This window comes from Trichoderma virens (assembly GCF_000170995.1).
Source record: "Trichoderma virens Gv29-8 chromosome Unknown TRIVIscaffold_86, whole genome shotgun sequence".
Lineage (NCBI taxonomy): Eukaryota > Fungi > Ascomycota > Sordariomycetes > Hypocreales > Hypocreaceae > Trichoderma > Trichoderma virens.
Genome location: NW_014013663.1, coordinates 1,054,075 through 1,070,685, shown reverse-complemented (window position 1 = coordinate 1,070,685; position 16,611 = coordinate 1,054,075). Strand labels below are relative to the sequence as shown.

At 48.7% G+C, this 16,611-nt stretch overlaps 4 protein-coding genes across 4 annotated transcripts; 3 read left to right on the top strand and 1 right to left on the bottom strand.

Annotated features, from left to right (window-relative positions):
* Window positions 1-2,072: 2,072 nt before the first annotated feature.
* Window positions 2,073-3,791, top strand: TRIVIDRAFT_194303 (uncharacterized protein; the record flags this gene model as incomplete). The annotated part of the gene is made up of 3 exons (XM_014097308.1): window positions 2,073-2,204; window positions 2,280-3,389; window positions 3,444-3,791. 3 exons carry the CDS (start codon window positions 2,073-2,075, stop codon window positions 3,789-3,791), a joined length of 1,590 nt encoding a protein of 529 aa, XP_013952783.1.
* Window positions 3,792-3,921: 130 nt separating this feature from the next.
* On the bottom strand, window positions 3,922-5,782 carry TRIVIDRAFT_172793 (uncharacterized protein; the record flags this gene model as incomplete). Its single annotated transcript, XM_014097307.1, has 5 exons — window positions 3,922-4,631; window positions 4,688-4,801; window positions 4,864-5,197; window positions 5,258-5,369; window positions 5,441-5,782. The coding sequence occupies 5 exons, from the start codon at window positions 5,674-5,676 to the stop codon at window positions 4,111-4,113; spliced, it is 1,317 nt and encodes a 438-aa protein (XP_013952782.1).
* Window positions 5,783-7,627: 1,845 nt separating this feature from the next.
* TRIVIDRAFT_50993 (uncharacterized protein) lies at window positions 7,628-8,732 on the top strand (the record flags this gene model as incomplete). The annotated part of the gene is made up of 3 exons (XM_014097306.1): window positions 7,628-7,673; window positions 7,735-8,193; window positions 8,260-8,732. 3 exons carry the CDS (start codon window positions 7,628-7,630, stop codon window positions 8,730-8,732), a joined length of 978 nt encoding a protein of 325 aa, XP_013952781.1.
* Window positions 8,733-13,164: 4,432 nt separating this feature from the next.
* TRIVIDRAFT_158532 (uncharacterized protein) lies at window positions 13,165-15,847 on the top strand (the record flags this gene model as incomplete). Its single annotated transcript, XM_014097305.1, has 5 exons — window positions 13,165-13,408; window positions 13,485-13,630; window positions 13,699-14,239; window positions 14,326-15,188; window positions 15,260-15,847. 5 exons carry the CDS (start codon window positions 13,165-13,167, stop codon window positions 15,845-15,847), a joined length of 2,382 nt encoding a protein of 793 aa, XP_013952780.1.
* Between the last annotated feature and the right edge of the window lie 764 nt (window positions 15,848-16,611).

Sequence of the window (16,611 nt, the reverse complement as noted above, 5' to 3'; positions counted from 1 at the left end):
TTACTTAGATTGATGTATCAATGACTAGTGCACGTGGACATCTGGTCAACTTACTTAGGAATTCGGCTAGATTGTTGACTCCATTGCATACGGAAAGATCCGTGGACTGGACTCTGTACAGGGTCCCATTGCCATGTGTCCGGAAGGCCGGAAGGCACACCTGTACGCACAAAAAAGCGCATTTACTCTGTTCAACGGGTACACTATAAAGCTTTACTATCCCACTTCTAACGTAGCATTTACAACCTAATAGGAAATTATACTTGCTCTTGTTTCTTGCAAGGTCGACCTGCACCTCGGAATCTTGATTCTGGCGAAGAGTTAGTACGAGAGGTGCGGCAAAATACCTGTACATGTAGCTTGCACAGGGGATATCCTCGTCATTCCGACATCACACCATTTTCTGATGAAATAAAAAGGAAGGAAAAGAAAAGAAAAAAGTACCACAGAGGAGCCTAGGATCTTTCAGTGTGGCGTACCATCTGGAGTGGGGAGATGTTAGTCTAGAACCAGGCACATTGCATGGCTCACATGGCAATGGTCAGAATTTTATGTACTCTTTGGTAGCTTCAGCGAGTATTCCGAGACGCTAATAGACTGCTACACAATATAAATTAAAAGAAAAGCCGCGAGAATAAGGTTCTTCTCTTCTTTTAGAGATATATCTCTGGCGCTGGCAAGTTTCGTCTTCAGCTTTCACATCCCATGCAGCTCGACTGGTTGCTTTTTGTAACCTCCCTCACCAAAGCTGAACACAACCCCGGCTTTTTACTTCCTTTTTCTTCACACCACCTGAATGCCAAATCTCCACATACCAGGCCAACCATTTTCGATATTTTGACAGACCATTAAGGATCACATTGGGTAGCATTTCGCGAGGGATGAGGACGCTATCAAAACGCCGCCGGGTTGTGTACCAAATACTACAAAAGTGATTTAGCATGGGTATTGCCCCAAATATGATTTGTTACCAAATACTTGCAGCTATATTTCGATGAAACTCCTCCTGAGAGCCTTGTGTCTTGGCATTGCGTATAAGTATTGCTCCGCATGGTATTCATCTATGATGATACGGCGTTCTCGAACACTCCGGAGTGTTACATCGTTAAAGAAAACCTGGCATCCAGCCAACCTATCATTGTGTTTCGTCATCTTTTCCCATCGATCAGAACGAGGCGATTCAACTCCATAACAGCAACAATCTAGGTACCCTCGCAGCAGTGGACGATTAAGTACGTTCCCATTTCTTTTTCGACGCCACCCATCATGCATAAATGAGTGATTAACCAGCATCCCGGTTATCATCAATGACCTTGTAGAGAAACAAAAGGTTAACCAGGCTATACAAATTAATCCTGGTAATCGCGGCTGCAAATCCTCTGCTTGCAGCTATCATTTGTTAGCATATGAAGTAGAGACCAGGATATACATGTGGCTATTATATCGTTATGTCCTTTCATACATGCACATTTGTAGACTTATGAACACGTACTAAGGGACTACATATGCAAGCGCAGGCGCAGGCAGGCTACTCGCTGCGTAAATTTATCTTTGGTACCTGTACAGACGCGTACCACGCTGCAGCTGTACCAATCACTGTAAATGGAACTCATAAAGAAGGCTTTCCAGGATCATCATAATTCGACGATGGATCAACAAATGACTCTAGACTCTAAATCGGCTATTGAGTGCCGGGGTAGTACCAGCATCCTGAATAATAATTAGTTTCCCAGACTGGGTAAAGTATTCCAAAGAGAGTTTGGCTTCATGTGCAATATACAACTACCTACTTGGCAGCAGTATGTTAGCATGGCTAGCCTTGTGAGTCTATTCTGGTGCACCACCACCCCTCACCCCTCAGCTCCCAGATACGATACTTAAACGAGGAGGAGAGGGGTTGGAAAGGCGTGTCTCAGCTGGAGAATTTTGATAGGCCGAGTAAGTAGGTAAATATGAAGGCTGAAAATTATAAAAGTACAAATACGATAAAGGTTCTCAATAATTGGTAGCACCTCTCTAGCTCTTTAGTATTCCTTCTCGTACGACCATGTTCTATAGATCGAGATAGCACTATGGAGACTTTACTTACTTATGCTAAAACGCCAATCCCGGCCTTTCCTCAGGTTCAAGGCTTCATGCACGAAGTGGTCGAGGAATTGAATCATGAGACTATTATCCAACTATTGGGTACACTTATCGCACTGGTTAGTCTATGTTTATTGAGCTATGCATATCTCCAAGTAGCGACTAGTGCTCCATATTAACTTATGGATCATTAGTTCATTGTTTATCGTGTAGCCATTGCTATCCATAATGTCTGGTTTCATCCGTTATCTAAATTCCCAGGCCCAACTCATATGGCTGCTTTCCAGCTCCCCTACACATACGGCACTCTTGTCTCTGGCCACATGCACAATACGATGAAGAAACTCCACCGCAAGTATGGTCCTATTGTGCGTGTTAGCCCAGATCATCTAGCCTTTGATGGATCTATCGCTTGGCCTGAAGTCTTTGCGCACAGGGCAGATAAAGAAGAGTATGGAAAAGTACCGAATTTTTTATTTATGGGAGATACGATGTCCATAATTGGAGCTCCCAAAGCCATTCACAGACGACAACGGCGGCAGCTGGGTCATGCATTCAGCGATGGTGCATTAAGAGATCAAGGACCAATCATGAAGAAGTATGTAGACCTTCTTATGCAGCGTTTCACTGAAAAATCCGATACTGGCAAAAGCTTCGACGTCAACGACTGGTTTAATTTCATCACATTTGACATCATTGGCCATCTCACCCACTCAAAGTCGTACAGCTGCCTTGAAAATGGCTCTCATCCTTGGGTATCTAAATTTTTCAGGGGGTTTCGCGGCAGATGCTATTCTCGATTTCTTTCTCAATTTCCTTTTGCTTTGGAGATTGTTACAAAACTACACTTGATTCCAGACATAAATACAAACGAAGACGATAAGCGCGACGCTGTCGAAAGAACAATGGAGCGCATCAAGTTAGGCGAGTATGCCATTGAAGGCTACCGCGATTTCACGTTCCACATGCTCAAGAAGGACCACGATGGTGAAATGGGCTTTGTAGGATTGGAAGTCCTGGCTTCAGCTACTATTCTCATCGGAGCAGGCGCCGAAACCACTGCTGCCACTATGTCTGCCCTCATGTTCTATCTTGGCACAACCCCGACTGCTTACAGGAGGCTGGTCGAGGAAATCCGGTCTGCCTTTGATGATGAAGAAGGTATTACACTCACGTCGACGCAACAATTGGAGTACCTCCACGCTTGCATTGAGGAGGCGCTCCGCGTGTTCCCTCCCATCAACGAGACGCCTCCACGAGTCTGCCCGGGAGACACCATTGACGGGAAATATGTCCCTAAAGGAGTGAGTCAAACACATATTTACCAGTCAGAGTCGCAAACTAACACTTAACACGAGACTGCAATTACGGTATTCCAAGAGGTCACTTACCACAATCCTGAACATTTCACTGAGCCTGACTCCTACATCCCTGAGCGATGGCTGCCAAAGTCTCATCCCTTTTACGATGCCAAGTTCAAAGAGGACAATCGAGCGGTATTCAAGCCCTTCAGTTACGGCCCAAGGGATTGCCTCGGCAAAAATCTTGCCTACTCCGAAATGCGACTGACTCTTTCACGAATGCTGTACAAGTTCGATGTGGAACTGGCTCCGGGGCAAGAGAATTGGCATAGCGCGCAGCGCACGTTTCTTGCATGGGAGAGAAGACCATTGAACATTTACTTGAAGCGTAGACAGACTGCTTGAGCTTTCCGAGATGCCTGGCGATGGTTGTACGCATTGGTCCACCATCTCCTTCTTTGACAGCATCAGTTGTATGGCGAGGTATAGTCGAGAGCGAGAGTATCACTGAAATAAGTGAATAAACAAAAATGGTATACCAAGTTCTATTGTCTCCCCGTAGCAAACAGCTTGTTTTGAGTAGATGCAGTGGGAGGTGCTTTTTGGTACTGAAATCGTAGTCTGTCCCCTCAAAAGCAAGTAGGCCATCATTCGCTTATGACCTCCTCATGCTATATGCCTAGAATACCTCTCAATAGATTGAAACGCATCGCAACAATGGTATCTAAGAAAAACGTTCAGACTTCGTATCGGGTTCTTTCACACGAACCACCAGCCTCTTTCCTGACGTTTTGCCCTGTCTTAGTCTTTCCAAAGCCCCGTTGATGGCGTCGAGCCCGCCTGGTACAAATTCCACCTCCGGAGGTTGCAACTTATTTGTATCAAGTAGCTCGTACAGCCATTTACTTAGATGTCCACCGACGTATTGGCTCGTATGGAACAGCTTGATGGGCACCGTGTGTATCTGAACATTAGGATTAAGTGTTTCGGGACGGCCTGTCATGGCAACGAGATGGCTCAGTTTGCTGCCACCCCCTCGTGTGGCTGGATCAACTGGTGACGGATTTGTCGGCGTCTCTTTCCCTGGGGAACAGTACCTAGAACTTGTGCGCTCTGCGAGAACTTGCTGGCACCATGCTGCGGTTTCTGGTCCAACCGTGTCAATGGCGAATCGTAGTGAGCCTGGGATGAGCCGTCTGATGTCTAGCTTGGCTTGATCGAGGTCGCTGCGTTCAATCAGAACATCTAGAGTTTTTTTGGTAAGCAATAGCTTTATCAATATCTTTCATCTAAGTACGCACCAGTTCCAAGTGACTCTAGAAGTTGCCGATGTTTGTTGAGATCAGCAACACCGACCACTTTCAAGCCTCCTATTTTAGCCAGCTGAATCACGATCTGTCCAGTAACGGTAGATGCTTCAAATAAGTCAGTATTAACCTTTTTTAATCTCACCATCCTAAGAAACAGCGCTGCTTACCCCCATAGACTAACAGCCATTCACCAGGTTGGGCTTGATAGCAAGGCGCCAAGGCATCAAAGATCTCGTCCGCAATATCGTCAGGCACATCTTCTGGGCACCATCTAGCATTCTCTAAGAGATTGAACTCTCTCTTTTTAGGCCCCTTTTTAAAAGTAACACCTAGACAGACTCCGAGAGAGAGACCTGCTGCGACAAAGGCGACACCCATAGAAGCGACTTTAAACGGGTCGACATGCTTGGGAATCCGAATAGCATTGTAGCAGCAGACAATGGCATACTCTTGAAAAGCCGATTTTCTAAAGTCGCGGTAGTCCGTAGATACAGCGAGGACCTTGGCCAATATTAGTCACCCACAGTTTCGGTACGGCAATATCTATGTCACGAAACTCACCCACTCTCCCGGCTGAAGACTACATCTCTGGTCGACTTCTGAAGCTATAATCTTGCCTATGAACTCACGTCCATTCAGACAGGGTGGAGATGGAAGCACAAATCCGAAATCTCTACAATAAGTTCGTTAGTAAACCCCTGAAGGGGACGAGCAGTGGTTGGCCATCTGCGGGGAATTACGGACGCTGATTTCCCATCGATTGGATTCAAGCCGATACCATGCACCTCGACTAATAAATCTCCGAATCTGAGTTCAGGGATCTCTTTATCTGTGTGGAGCCTATATGGCTGTCGAGGATCATGGAGAAGCAGCTGCCGTTGTAAATAAGGTACAGATTTTCCGTACGTGGCGGCCGGAAACGGTGTGATGGCGGCAGCCTCTGTGATCGTCACTATCGTCTTGGACGATGCAACAGCCATGATGTACTTGTTATGTTTAATAATAAAGCTGGCAACCGGTGATCAAAACCCAGCAACCATCAGCCGTGGTAGGAGACCGTCCTAACCTTGAAATTGCGTGATGGGAGCTAGGTTGCTTTTCCGAGGTGATCTCCAGCTCCCGGCGGTTTATTTATCCAAGTAAAAGCGTGACCCTGCATGACTTCTCGCCGCATTGCTTACATGCTATGCAGAACGCTTCCAAACTACTAGCAAACTAGTGCTAGCCCCAGATAAAGTATCTTCCGCAGAGTGGTAACCCGTTGCAAATCCGTAAAATGCACTTGATGACCCATTCTACAAACTTCACTTAGCCACAAGCGGTTTATCATCATTGGTGACAGAGTAAGCCCATAAACTATTCATATCCTTTTTTCCAACTAGACGGGCTCATGATTGGCTGAGTACTCTTTCCCAAAAGAGATTCTAGTGATTGCAAGACCTTGGCTGTATGACCCGGATAAACGAAGTGAGCAAGTTATACGGTCGAACTCGCAAATAAGTCGCAGTCAATTACATGGTCACTAAGAGTGCGTGTGGCTGGCAAACGAAATAGAGCGGCATCACACCACATTCTCCTTGTTGAACAGCATAGTATTGGACATTCCAGGTTTATTTCTCTTTTTATTTCTCTTTCCAGTGACCTTGGGTTGCAGGGGCTGAATGACGACGGGAATGAAGAGATGTCGTGATCAATAGCGGGGTGTCGGACGAGCTCGGCGGCGTGGGGAAGAAGCAAGGAAAGGGGCGAATCAGCTTACCCGTTGGCGCAAGTTAGGTTGATGCTAAGGTAAGAACTATTATGAAGATGGTCAGCCCTTGCAGCACCCACGATCAAGACTCAAGAGGTTCAGCAGAAGCCAACGGCCCCCGGTCAGTAGCAAGATTGTAGAGTATATAGTCAACAACATTTCCTAGACTGCCTGTACTTCGTATAGAGAGACGGTACTCTTACATGCGATATAGGTTCAGAGTCCCACGGAGTCCCACCGATTAGCATCGACATGTCGATACGAGTGAATTCTTGACGCTACTCTGGAATATCCTGACTAATCGAGATTTCAAGATGGCGGATGTGGTTTCGATAGCTTCGTTCCCAGCTGCAACTTTGCCTCCAGACGCGAAATAACGACCGACCGAACGCAATACATAGAAAAAAGGAGAGCCATAAGCCTATAAATGAATAACTTGGGAGTTCAACAAATCGCACAAGTTGCCTCGATGTTGAGATTCAGGCAACGGCCTTTTTACGATCATTCCTATGCTTGTTGCCAAGACGCATCGTCATATTCTCTCCTACTTACTTCATCAGCTGCCCAATTCGTAGTTTGCTGAGATCATCCAAATCGATCAAGGAGGTGCAAGAAGGCCTAGTTGCAGTAAATACCTACAAAGATACGGCACTTGCCGCCTATATTCGGGGACTTGGATAATTGTTTCCGATGAGATCAGTAATCTTCATCTATATACATGTATCAAGCATCGCCTTTTAGGTGGACCAGCATCCTGTTATGGAAACTGCTCTTTGACACTAAAAGTCTTTGTTGGACATCTTATTGTCTGTTGAACGGCTTTTTTTTCACTTTCTGATTCCTCTGTAACTTGACTGCTGTTGTTGTTGAACCCCAACACATCTCTTAGATACGCAGCGATTAATAATCGCCACCAGGTGGAGCCATCGCGCTCGGCAGTTGCCGTGTATATTCGGCATCGCAGCATGAATCCTCATACATAAAAGAGCCATGTCGCCGGTGGGATGTAGTGACATGCCGTACTGGAATCATGGTAAATAATAATCAGTCAAGATGTGTCACCGCTGTCGTCAATTCGCCAAAGAATTTAAGACGAGCACTGTCCGGATCGAAAAGGCGACGGATTGTTGTGTTATTAACAACAAGCACAATCATCCAATTGGCTTTATTCTCATCTCATGATGGCATCCGAATCCGTTATCAAGAAAATCGTGTGGTATGGAGTGAGTAAAAGGCCCACAACTGCTTGGACTCGGCAAGATCGCCAAACTCACTCTTCAGTAGGGAGCTCGCCTTGGTGGCCAAATCCTGCCGCGCATTGTTGCGACTAAGAAGTATGATGTTACTTTTATTGGCCGCAAAGACCCGTCCGAATACAAAAACGTGCCTGAGGGGGTTCCCATTGTGCAGGTCGATCTAAAGGATCACAAAGGTCTGGTCAAGGTGTTGACTGGCGCTGATGCCGTGGTCGTGTTCACGCAATTTGGTCCAGGAGGAGACCTCGACATCGTTCATATCGCCCTCATCAATGCAGCCATTGAGGCTGGGGTGAAGCTATTCGTGCCATCAGAATGGGCGCCTGACACTGCAGGTGGAAATGCAGCCACGGTTTCGAGAATGGGGCCTAACACTCTGCCTCCTAACCCAGTCATTGCACCAAAGAGAGTGGCACACAACTACTTGCTGGCCAGGTCTTCTGAAGGCAAGATTGACTTTGTATCCCTGCATGTTGGAAATCTCTTGTTGAGTGAGTGGTCCCTTCTAAAGACTGAGAGGCCTCTGAGAAGCTCCGTACTAATCGATTCGACTTCAGACATATCCGCCTTTGCGCCAATGGACCTGAACAAACGCACTGCCTCACTGGGTGATGGTGGTTACGGCCTAATCTCTATATCCAGTCTTGACACACTTTTCCAAGGTCTGGACAGCCTGTTAACCAAATATCCAAAGTTTAAGAACGGCTTCTTCTACATCTGCGACGGTGAAACTACCTTGCAGCAGATTGTCAAAAGCTTCCAGGACGCTTCCGAGTCCAAGGAACCGTGGGAGATCACATCGTTCTCAATCGCCGACAGAAAGAAGGCCGCGGATGAGAATATGCGAAACGGCATATTTACTTGGAAAGAGTTTGCGGCTGTTTTGACATATCCGTTTACAGGCGGTTTGACTGTATGGAAGAACCCAGATAACGAAAGGTTGGGACTGCCGCTACCAAGCGATGAGAGGGCGCAGAAGATTGTCGATGATCTTGTTCAACGGTCTTTGGCAAGAGGATATATTATCTAACCAGTGACTAGCCAGCACAGTGTACCGAGCATCCTGGCTCTATCGTATTAGTTATGTGCTTAAAATAGTACAGTTAATTCCATTGACGATAAGTATACATACTCAGGTAGATATATATATATTTAAATACACATGTATGTATCTTTGCCCAAGGCAGCCATCGTAGCAGGAAGTCTATATGTCAATTTTCATGCTACCCTGGATTGCCTAATTAATACTTAGTTTCAATGTTCTCTATAGGCACATTTGATATGCGCCGGAGTGGTTGCCATCTGCCGTTCTCAAGCGACTCGCCTGCATGTAAAGACTGGAGACGGAATGAAGTCGCATTTGGTCTTCACCCTTTTGCAGTGGATATGGGTCGCCCAGATATTCACATACCCTGAAGACTAGCATCAATAGTGTTTAACTCCACGGGACAAGGTAATGACCCATCCGTAGAAGAAGCGAGGAGATTGACAGCATCCACTTGATGGACTCCGTCCTCATGAGCGCATAGTGAGATACTTTAGGCAATGCGTTTACGTCAATTTGAGAAGAGATTTCTCTTAGCATGTACAAATCTCAGACCGAACCGGGCAGACTCCCAGTCCAGCCCCCTATCCTAGCCTCGATTCCATTCCGCGGTATAATTGAGTGAGATTTTGACAGAACTGATATGTCAAGTCTCCTGTATTTAAATTTGACTCGTTATGCTTTAACTACATTCAACATCACCAATTTAAAGCTCTGCCTACACTAGTTCACATGCAGCTCAACGATTCTCCATATACGCACGCGACAGTCTCTGTGTTCTGGGGCCCTGACCAAGCAGGCCTCGGCTCTCATCTGCGGTATCAATCTCTTACCGCGGGAAGGTCCCTAAAGCCCGATGGAGGACTCGTGAAATGGACTTGTGCAGCTAACTCCCTATTGACAAGGGGATAACCTATGAAGCGAGGCTAGCAGTTGTGGCGTCACTCTAAGCTCTGCTGCTTGGCTCAACAATTCTTGATATCACATCTTCCTATTCACTTGTGATACTGCGGCTGAGAGTCTCGCATTGAACCCCACGGACTACTTCACAGTTGGCATAGACATATTATGTGACATGTAATAGTAGAATGGCGCCTTCCGATGGCGCCATGGTGTCATGATGTGGTATGCCGAGTACTTCGTAGAGGCAACTCAAAATAAAAGGGGGGAGAGATCGAGATTATCACAGCCCCCAATACAGCATGTGAAGATGAAATCAAATAGGATTCAGCTGAACGGCTTGGTGAAAGACTAGCTCGCTTTACATACCAGGAGAAGAGCAAATGACCAAGGCCAATGCTTCAGCTTCTCTCTTCTGACCGAAGAGCACGGCTAGCGTACCCAAACGTCGCCACTTGGGAGGCTAGACAGGATGCCTGATATTGTTCATGCGCGCCAACAAACAGTCCAACGTTAGGAGCAGAAGCGTGTAGCTTAGCAGAGGGAACGGGGGAATGGAGTACATCCATGCAACTCATTACATCTTGTGGGCTGAAGTGACGGCCAGGATGTTCATTCAGCTTTGCAGCTTTGGACTGACGAGTTAGGCCATTCACAACGACATCCTTTGAGTAGCATAAGATGAGGCTTTGAATTTTGTTTCTGAGTAATGTCAAGCTGAGAATGTCTCGTGTTGGCGTAGCCGGGTAGCCCACCGCGGTACGAGTCGAGGGAGAAGGTTAGTTGTGTCTCTCCCATGGACTCGGTCAACCCATTGCGTACTGCATCCCAGTTTGGGCATGCATCGCAGCTATCCGACATCCCCTTAGCTCGTACGAGGCGGTAAACATCACGGGTAGTAGCTCCCCAATCGCCCGCTGGTTCGACCATGGCCTTGGCAAAGCTTCTCAAGCGCCTCTCCGGCATGGAGTACTCCTAAGTGCCGCTGAGTTATATAGAAGGCACGTCACTGGCGGCAAGCATAGAACAGACCAAAGTACTAGCATCCAGGTGACCAATGTTAAACGCTCAAGGCGCAATAATTATTGATTGGTGATGGCCATTGAGGGTCCCGAGCAATGGCCCAGACTCTCAGTCGGCGATCAGAGCCTTGCTAAGGCCCCCGTTGCCTCAGTCCAGCGACCTGTATGTACTTGGGTGTGTAATCAAGTGGTGGGCATAACGAGTGTACATGGGAATATTGCGCCATCTGCGCTATTACAACGTTTTTTGGAAATGCTGGAAGTCGCTCCAAAAAGGGCGACCACCCGAGGCTCCGTAATGGGGGACTCTTTTACTTTTTGGAGCCAATGTCAGGGCGGTTCAAGGATCCCCTTGTCCATCAAGCTGTGCGACGTGGTCGTAGTCTTGAATCCTTGTGATGAAAAACTTGGCGTGAAGCAGCAGCTGAAATGGCGGCTGAGACAAGCCAAAACCTGCAGCTAAGGATGATCAGATGTCACAAGATGGTATATTCGAAGTGGCGTAAGTCGTCTGTCGCGGAGTAGAGTTGTTGATAGGCCCCAGTCAGTCGTCAGGCAGGCAAGATGATGTCTCGACGGGGCCAATTTGGTTCTATTTCTTTGACACGGGCTGGAGAGCGGAGATGGCGGAAGATGGATGGATTTGCACAACGCACCGGACCCCATCCATCTCCATGCTTGTACATGCTCGTAGTAGGACGCGGAGCACGGAATAATACGCAGTACCCGGCGCCTGGTCGATTGGATCCTCCTCCGGCAAGTGCCCTGGTGTCGTAGCTTAAATCGAGTTAGTCGGCGATGGTCCGGATGTTGTCTAGATCTCTTGGGACGCATGTACAAGCATGCAGGACGCCGTGTGCGACGGGCAAAGTACGATTTGCGAAGATGTGCAAGTCCGTGCTCTATGGGGTGTAGTGATACAGCGGGATCCTATTCAGTGTAGTGCGTGCTTGACACGAGTCGCCTGATTCTCTTGGGCGATGAGGCTTCGCAATGATAAGGTTCTTGTGGGCGAGGAAATCACCTCGAGGTACTCAGGCACATCATGGAGAGCTTCGAGTCGCCGGCATAGGGTCCAGGCGTGCCCCCCAAAGAGGTGTGTCAGCCCGAAAGATGACATGGGAGGCAGGGATTATTGCGTTGCATGGCGATGCCGTAGCAGTAGCCCGTGGAGTGTGGAGTTTGTCGGGTAGATGGTCCTTTGTTGGAGGGTGTATATATGGTGTAATGAGCGAGATGGTGGTGTTGTTTGCGAATAAGACAGCTCACAGATGATGCTGACAGAGACAGTCATGCAAGGCAGGTTTAAAATTGCACACATCATCTACACAAGGATCCCATCATTCAGCTTGCTTGATTGAAAAACACAGCAAACAACCGACATGCCCCAAAAGTTATCACCGAAATTGGATTCAGAGTTTTTGGTGTCCATCTGTTGACGCAATCCAGACGAGAGGCCATACAACGCCATGCAAGTACCTCTGACACCAAACCACTATGAGCCCGGTACCGCCCCCCCGACCCTGGTCTCATCCGCTAAAAACAGAAGAAGAAAAGAAAGAAAAAAGAGGGCCGTGGCTAGACTAGCCGTCAGTTTCTCCCCCCTAGGGCCTTTAGCTGCAAGCGAATACTTGGCCAGAAGCACGCAATCCGGTGGCTCTCTAGACAAAGCTTCGAGTTGCCAATCTTTGGCCACAGACCCGCGCACCTAGCGGTGCTAGATTTTTCTTTTTCTCGCGGTAGGCTCCTTATTCGACCGCCCTAATTGGTGCTTTTGTGATGGGTGTATCAATAGGTACTTTGTAATGGATGCTATTTTGCATGGAATACGATCTAGTGTCTCCGAGTCCAGCCATCATCTATGTATCACATCGGTACCCGCTTTGGGGTCCATGACTGGGGTGGTACTTGCAGGTACCAGCCGCGAAGCTTGGAGTTACACTCATATCACAATGTCAGAGTACAGCGAAAAGAGGCTGATCCTCGAGCCAGGATAAGGCAGCAGAAACGGCACATGGCATGGATGCAATGTACATCCGTATCCATGCCCGTTATAGTACCCATATCTGTGCGAAGCTCGGGTCAACCTCCCAATATTCCATCTGGGATGCTACATAAATAAAGTTGGCATGGCCCTATCCACCCGCGTCTACATCCGCATTCTCTCTCCATCTCTCTTCATCTCTCTCTTCCTCTCTTCTCCACTGCAACTCTGAAGGAGGTGGCTCGTCATCTCTCATTTCCTTCAGCAGCAGGACACGTTTTACCTGGTTGCAGTTCCATCTCTAGCCTTTGGGGTGTTGCCATCTGGGTGACACAGAGAGGATCTAGACTGGCGGCGCTGACCATTGGATTTGATACCTTGGAGTACCAACTTGAAGGTTCATCAAAGCGGCGTTTTCAGAAAGTTTGATTGGCCTATTTTTACTTAAACTCCCCCTTTATTTTCTCTTTTTGGTCTTCCTCCTCATTATCGTCATCATCTCACCAGCGTCATGGCCTCAACTAAGGAGCGCCTGGCCAAGGCCTTTGGCTTTGATACCCAAGATCGTGACAGCGACATCCCGTCAATATCCAATGCTGATCCCTTCATCGAGCGAGAACCGACCGTCGGGGAGTTTCTCGAGGAGATCCGTCCGACTCTGCACGATGTCGGCCAGTACCTTTACAACCTGTTTCCCTTTATCCACTGGATCGGTAAATACAATTTAACCTGGTTCATTGGTGATTTGATTGCTGGTGAGTTTGCGTTCCATTTCAATCCTATATCATAAACTTTACAAAAAATCCAATGTGTCTAATCCTCAACTACTAGGCATCACTGTTGGCGCCGTCGTTGTGCCTCAGAGTATGGCCTATGCCCAGCTCGCCCAGCTGCCCGTTGAATATGGCCTGTACTCTTCCTTCATGGGTGTTTTGATCTACTGGTTCTTTGCAACTTCCAAGGATATTACCATCGGAGTAAGTCTGCCGTTCAAATCCGTGTATAAGTCAACTTGAAGAGGACATCCGCCACTAACAAACCACAGCCTGTCGCTGTCATGTCCCAAGTCACCGGCGACGTCGTGCTCAGGGCGGCAACACGAATCCCAGATGTCCCTGGCCACGTCATTGCTTCAGCCCTGGCCGTTATCGCAGGCGCCATCATCTGCTTCCTCGGCCTCGCACGCTTGGGCTGGATCGTCGAGTTCATCCCACTGCCTTCCATCTGCGCCTTCATGACGGGATCCGCCATCAACATCGCCGCCGGCCAAGTGCCCAAGCTGATGGGCATCAAGGGCGTAAACACACGCGCCGCGCCGTACCAGGTCATTATCAACACGCTCAAGGGGCTGCCAACGACGACCATCGACGCTGCCTTGGGCCTGAGTTGTCTTCTGATGCTGTACCTGGTTAGAGGCGTCTGCACTTACCTGGCCAAGAAGCAGCCTCACCGAGCCAAGCTGTACTTTTTCATCTCGACCCTGCGTACGGCCTTTGTGATTCTGCTGTACACCGGCATCAGCGCGGGCATGACGCTGCACAACAAGGCTCACCCCAGAATCAGCATTCTGGGCAAGGTGCCTCGTGGTATGTTACAAATAACCTTTCCTCTATGTGTGCGTATGCACGATGTAGACGGACATCATTTTTCTAACAATGGACAACTACTGCAGGCTTCCAACATGCTGGCGCTCCTGAGCTCAACAGCACCATCATTGAGGCGTTTTTGCCTGAGCTTCCCGCCGCTGTCATCGTGATGTTGATTGAGCACATTTCCATCTCCAAGTCGTTCGGCCGAGTCAACAACTACATCATCGACCCGTCTCAGGAACTCGTCGCTATTGGCGTCTCCAACTTGCTGGGCCCCTTCCTGGGCGCCTATCCCGCGACAGGCTCCTTCTCTCGTACCGCCATCAAGTCCAAGGCTGGTGTGCGAACGCCCTTTGCCGGTGTCATCACCGCCATCGTCGTTCTTTTGGCTCTCTATGCTCTGACGGCCGTTTTCTTCTACATTCCCAACGCAGCGCTTGCCGCTGTCATCATTCATGCCGTCGGCGACGTCATCACTCCCCTTCCCGTCGTTTTCCAGTTCTGGCGTGTGTCGCCCCTTGAGGTTATCATCTTCCTGGCGGGTGTCTTGGTGACTGTCTTCTCCACAATCGAAAACGGCATCTACACCACCATCTGCATGTCATTTGCCGTCGTCATCTTCCGCCTGTTCCTCAGCCGTGGTCGCTTCCTGGGTGTGGCCCGTGTGCGCACCGTTCGGGCAACCAATGGCGGCGCAGACAAGGGTGACCAAGAGGCCTTTGCTGAGCCATCAGAATACTCGGAGCGATCTGGGTTCTTGCCTCTGGGCCACGAAGATGGCTCCAACCCTCAAGTGACTGTATCGAGCCCGTATCCCGGCATCTTCATCTACCGCTTCGCTGAAGGGTTCAACTACCCCAACGCCACGCGGTATCTCAACCACTTGACAGAGACCATCTTCAGGGAGACTCGACGCACGGATATCAAGACGATTGCGAAGCTTGGTGTAAGTTGATGTCATTTCATTCTTTCTGAATAGATGGAACTGGCAAAGAAGCTAACATGTGTGCTCGGTAGGACCGACCCTGGAACGACCCAACCCCCCGAAACCAGAAACAGGACGAGCACGATGGCCGGCCCACGCTCAAAGCCATCATCCTCGACTTTGCCACGGTCAACATTGTCGACGTGACAGCGGCTCAGGCCCTGATTGACGTGCGCAACCAGCTGGATCGATACGCTGCTCCCCGAACAGTAGACTGGCACTTTGCCCACATCGAGAACCGCTGGACAAAGCGCGCTCTAGCCGCGGCAGGCTTCGGCTACCGAACTCCTCACCACAACGCCGAAAACGGTGAGGGTGCGGGCCACTGGAAGACCATCTTCAGCATCGCGGATCTGGGCGGCTCGGACAGCGCGGCGGCGGCGGCTGCGGCGGAGGAGAAGGCCAGCCGGGCAGTTCAGTACGACGTGGAGCGGACCAACTCGGATGACATTTCAAAGGCCTCTGACTCTGACAAGGACGTGCCTTCGCATCCCAGCAGCCGGCGCTTGGTAGCAATCCGGGGCTTGAACAGGCCATACTTTCACTTTGACTTGCAGGAGGCTGTTGAGTCTGCCATTGCAAACGCGGAGAGACACGGGAATGATAATGAGTCTGACTGAGCGGTTACGGATTTGATTTTTATTTTTATTTTTAATTTGGGGGATCTTCTTTTTTTTTGGAGCTTATTCCTGTCTTTTTGGAGCGCGGCATTGTTTAATGAGGTCCAAACCATCTATCTACCAGCTTACGGCAGTTGATGTTTTAGAACCATGTCACTTTTACACTCTGATACCACACCACTGCTGTTGGGATGATACTTGGATCCCACAGCAGGAAGAATATATTTACTGAAACGTTGATGACATACATCCATGACACTAGCAATATCAAGTGATTCCTGTTCCTAGCAGCGCGTCTTTTGGTGGCGGTGACGGTGACAGTGACACGCATACCAAGGGCGTAGTTCCCGGGTAAGCCATGACGAATCTGGCATCTTGGGCCAAATTGAGGCAAAGGCGGCCAACGCGATGGCTTGAGCACGCAAAGTCGACGCGGCTTGCAGGTGCTCACGTGGCAGTTTCTAGCCGGGACGTTTATTCCGCAACGAGGAGAAGAAGAAGAATGAAGAAGAAGAGAATTGAATAGCAGTACATATATCGTGTACTCCGTATCAGAGTATCTAAAGGCAGTAATTCCGATGTCTGAGGACTTAACGAGGGCCGTGTTCAAGCATCGTGCCACTCCGTCATTGCTGATTGTCGTAGGTACTATGTACGAGTATGTATGAGTACCCTTTTGCGTATAAATACCCGCGCCGGGTACTTGTTCCAGAGCAACTAACAAAGTCGTCTACTCTACATGTACAAGTAATAGTACTCTACCG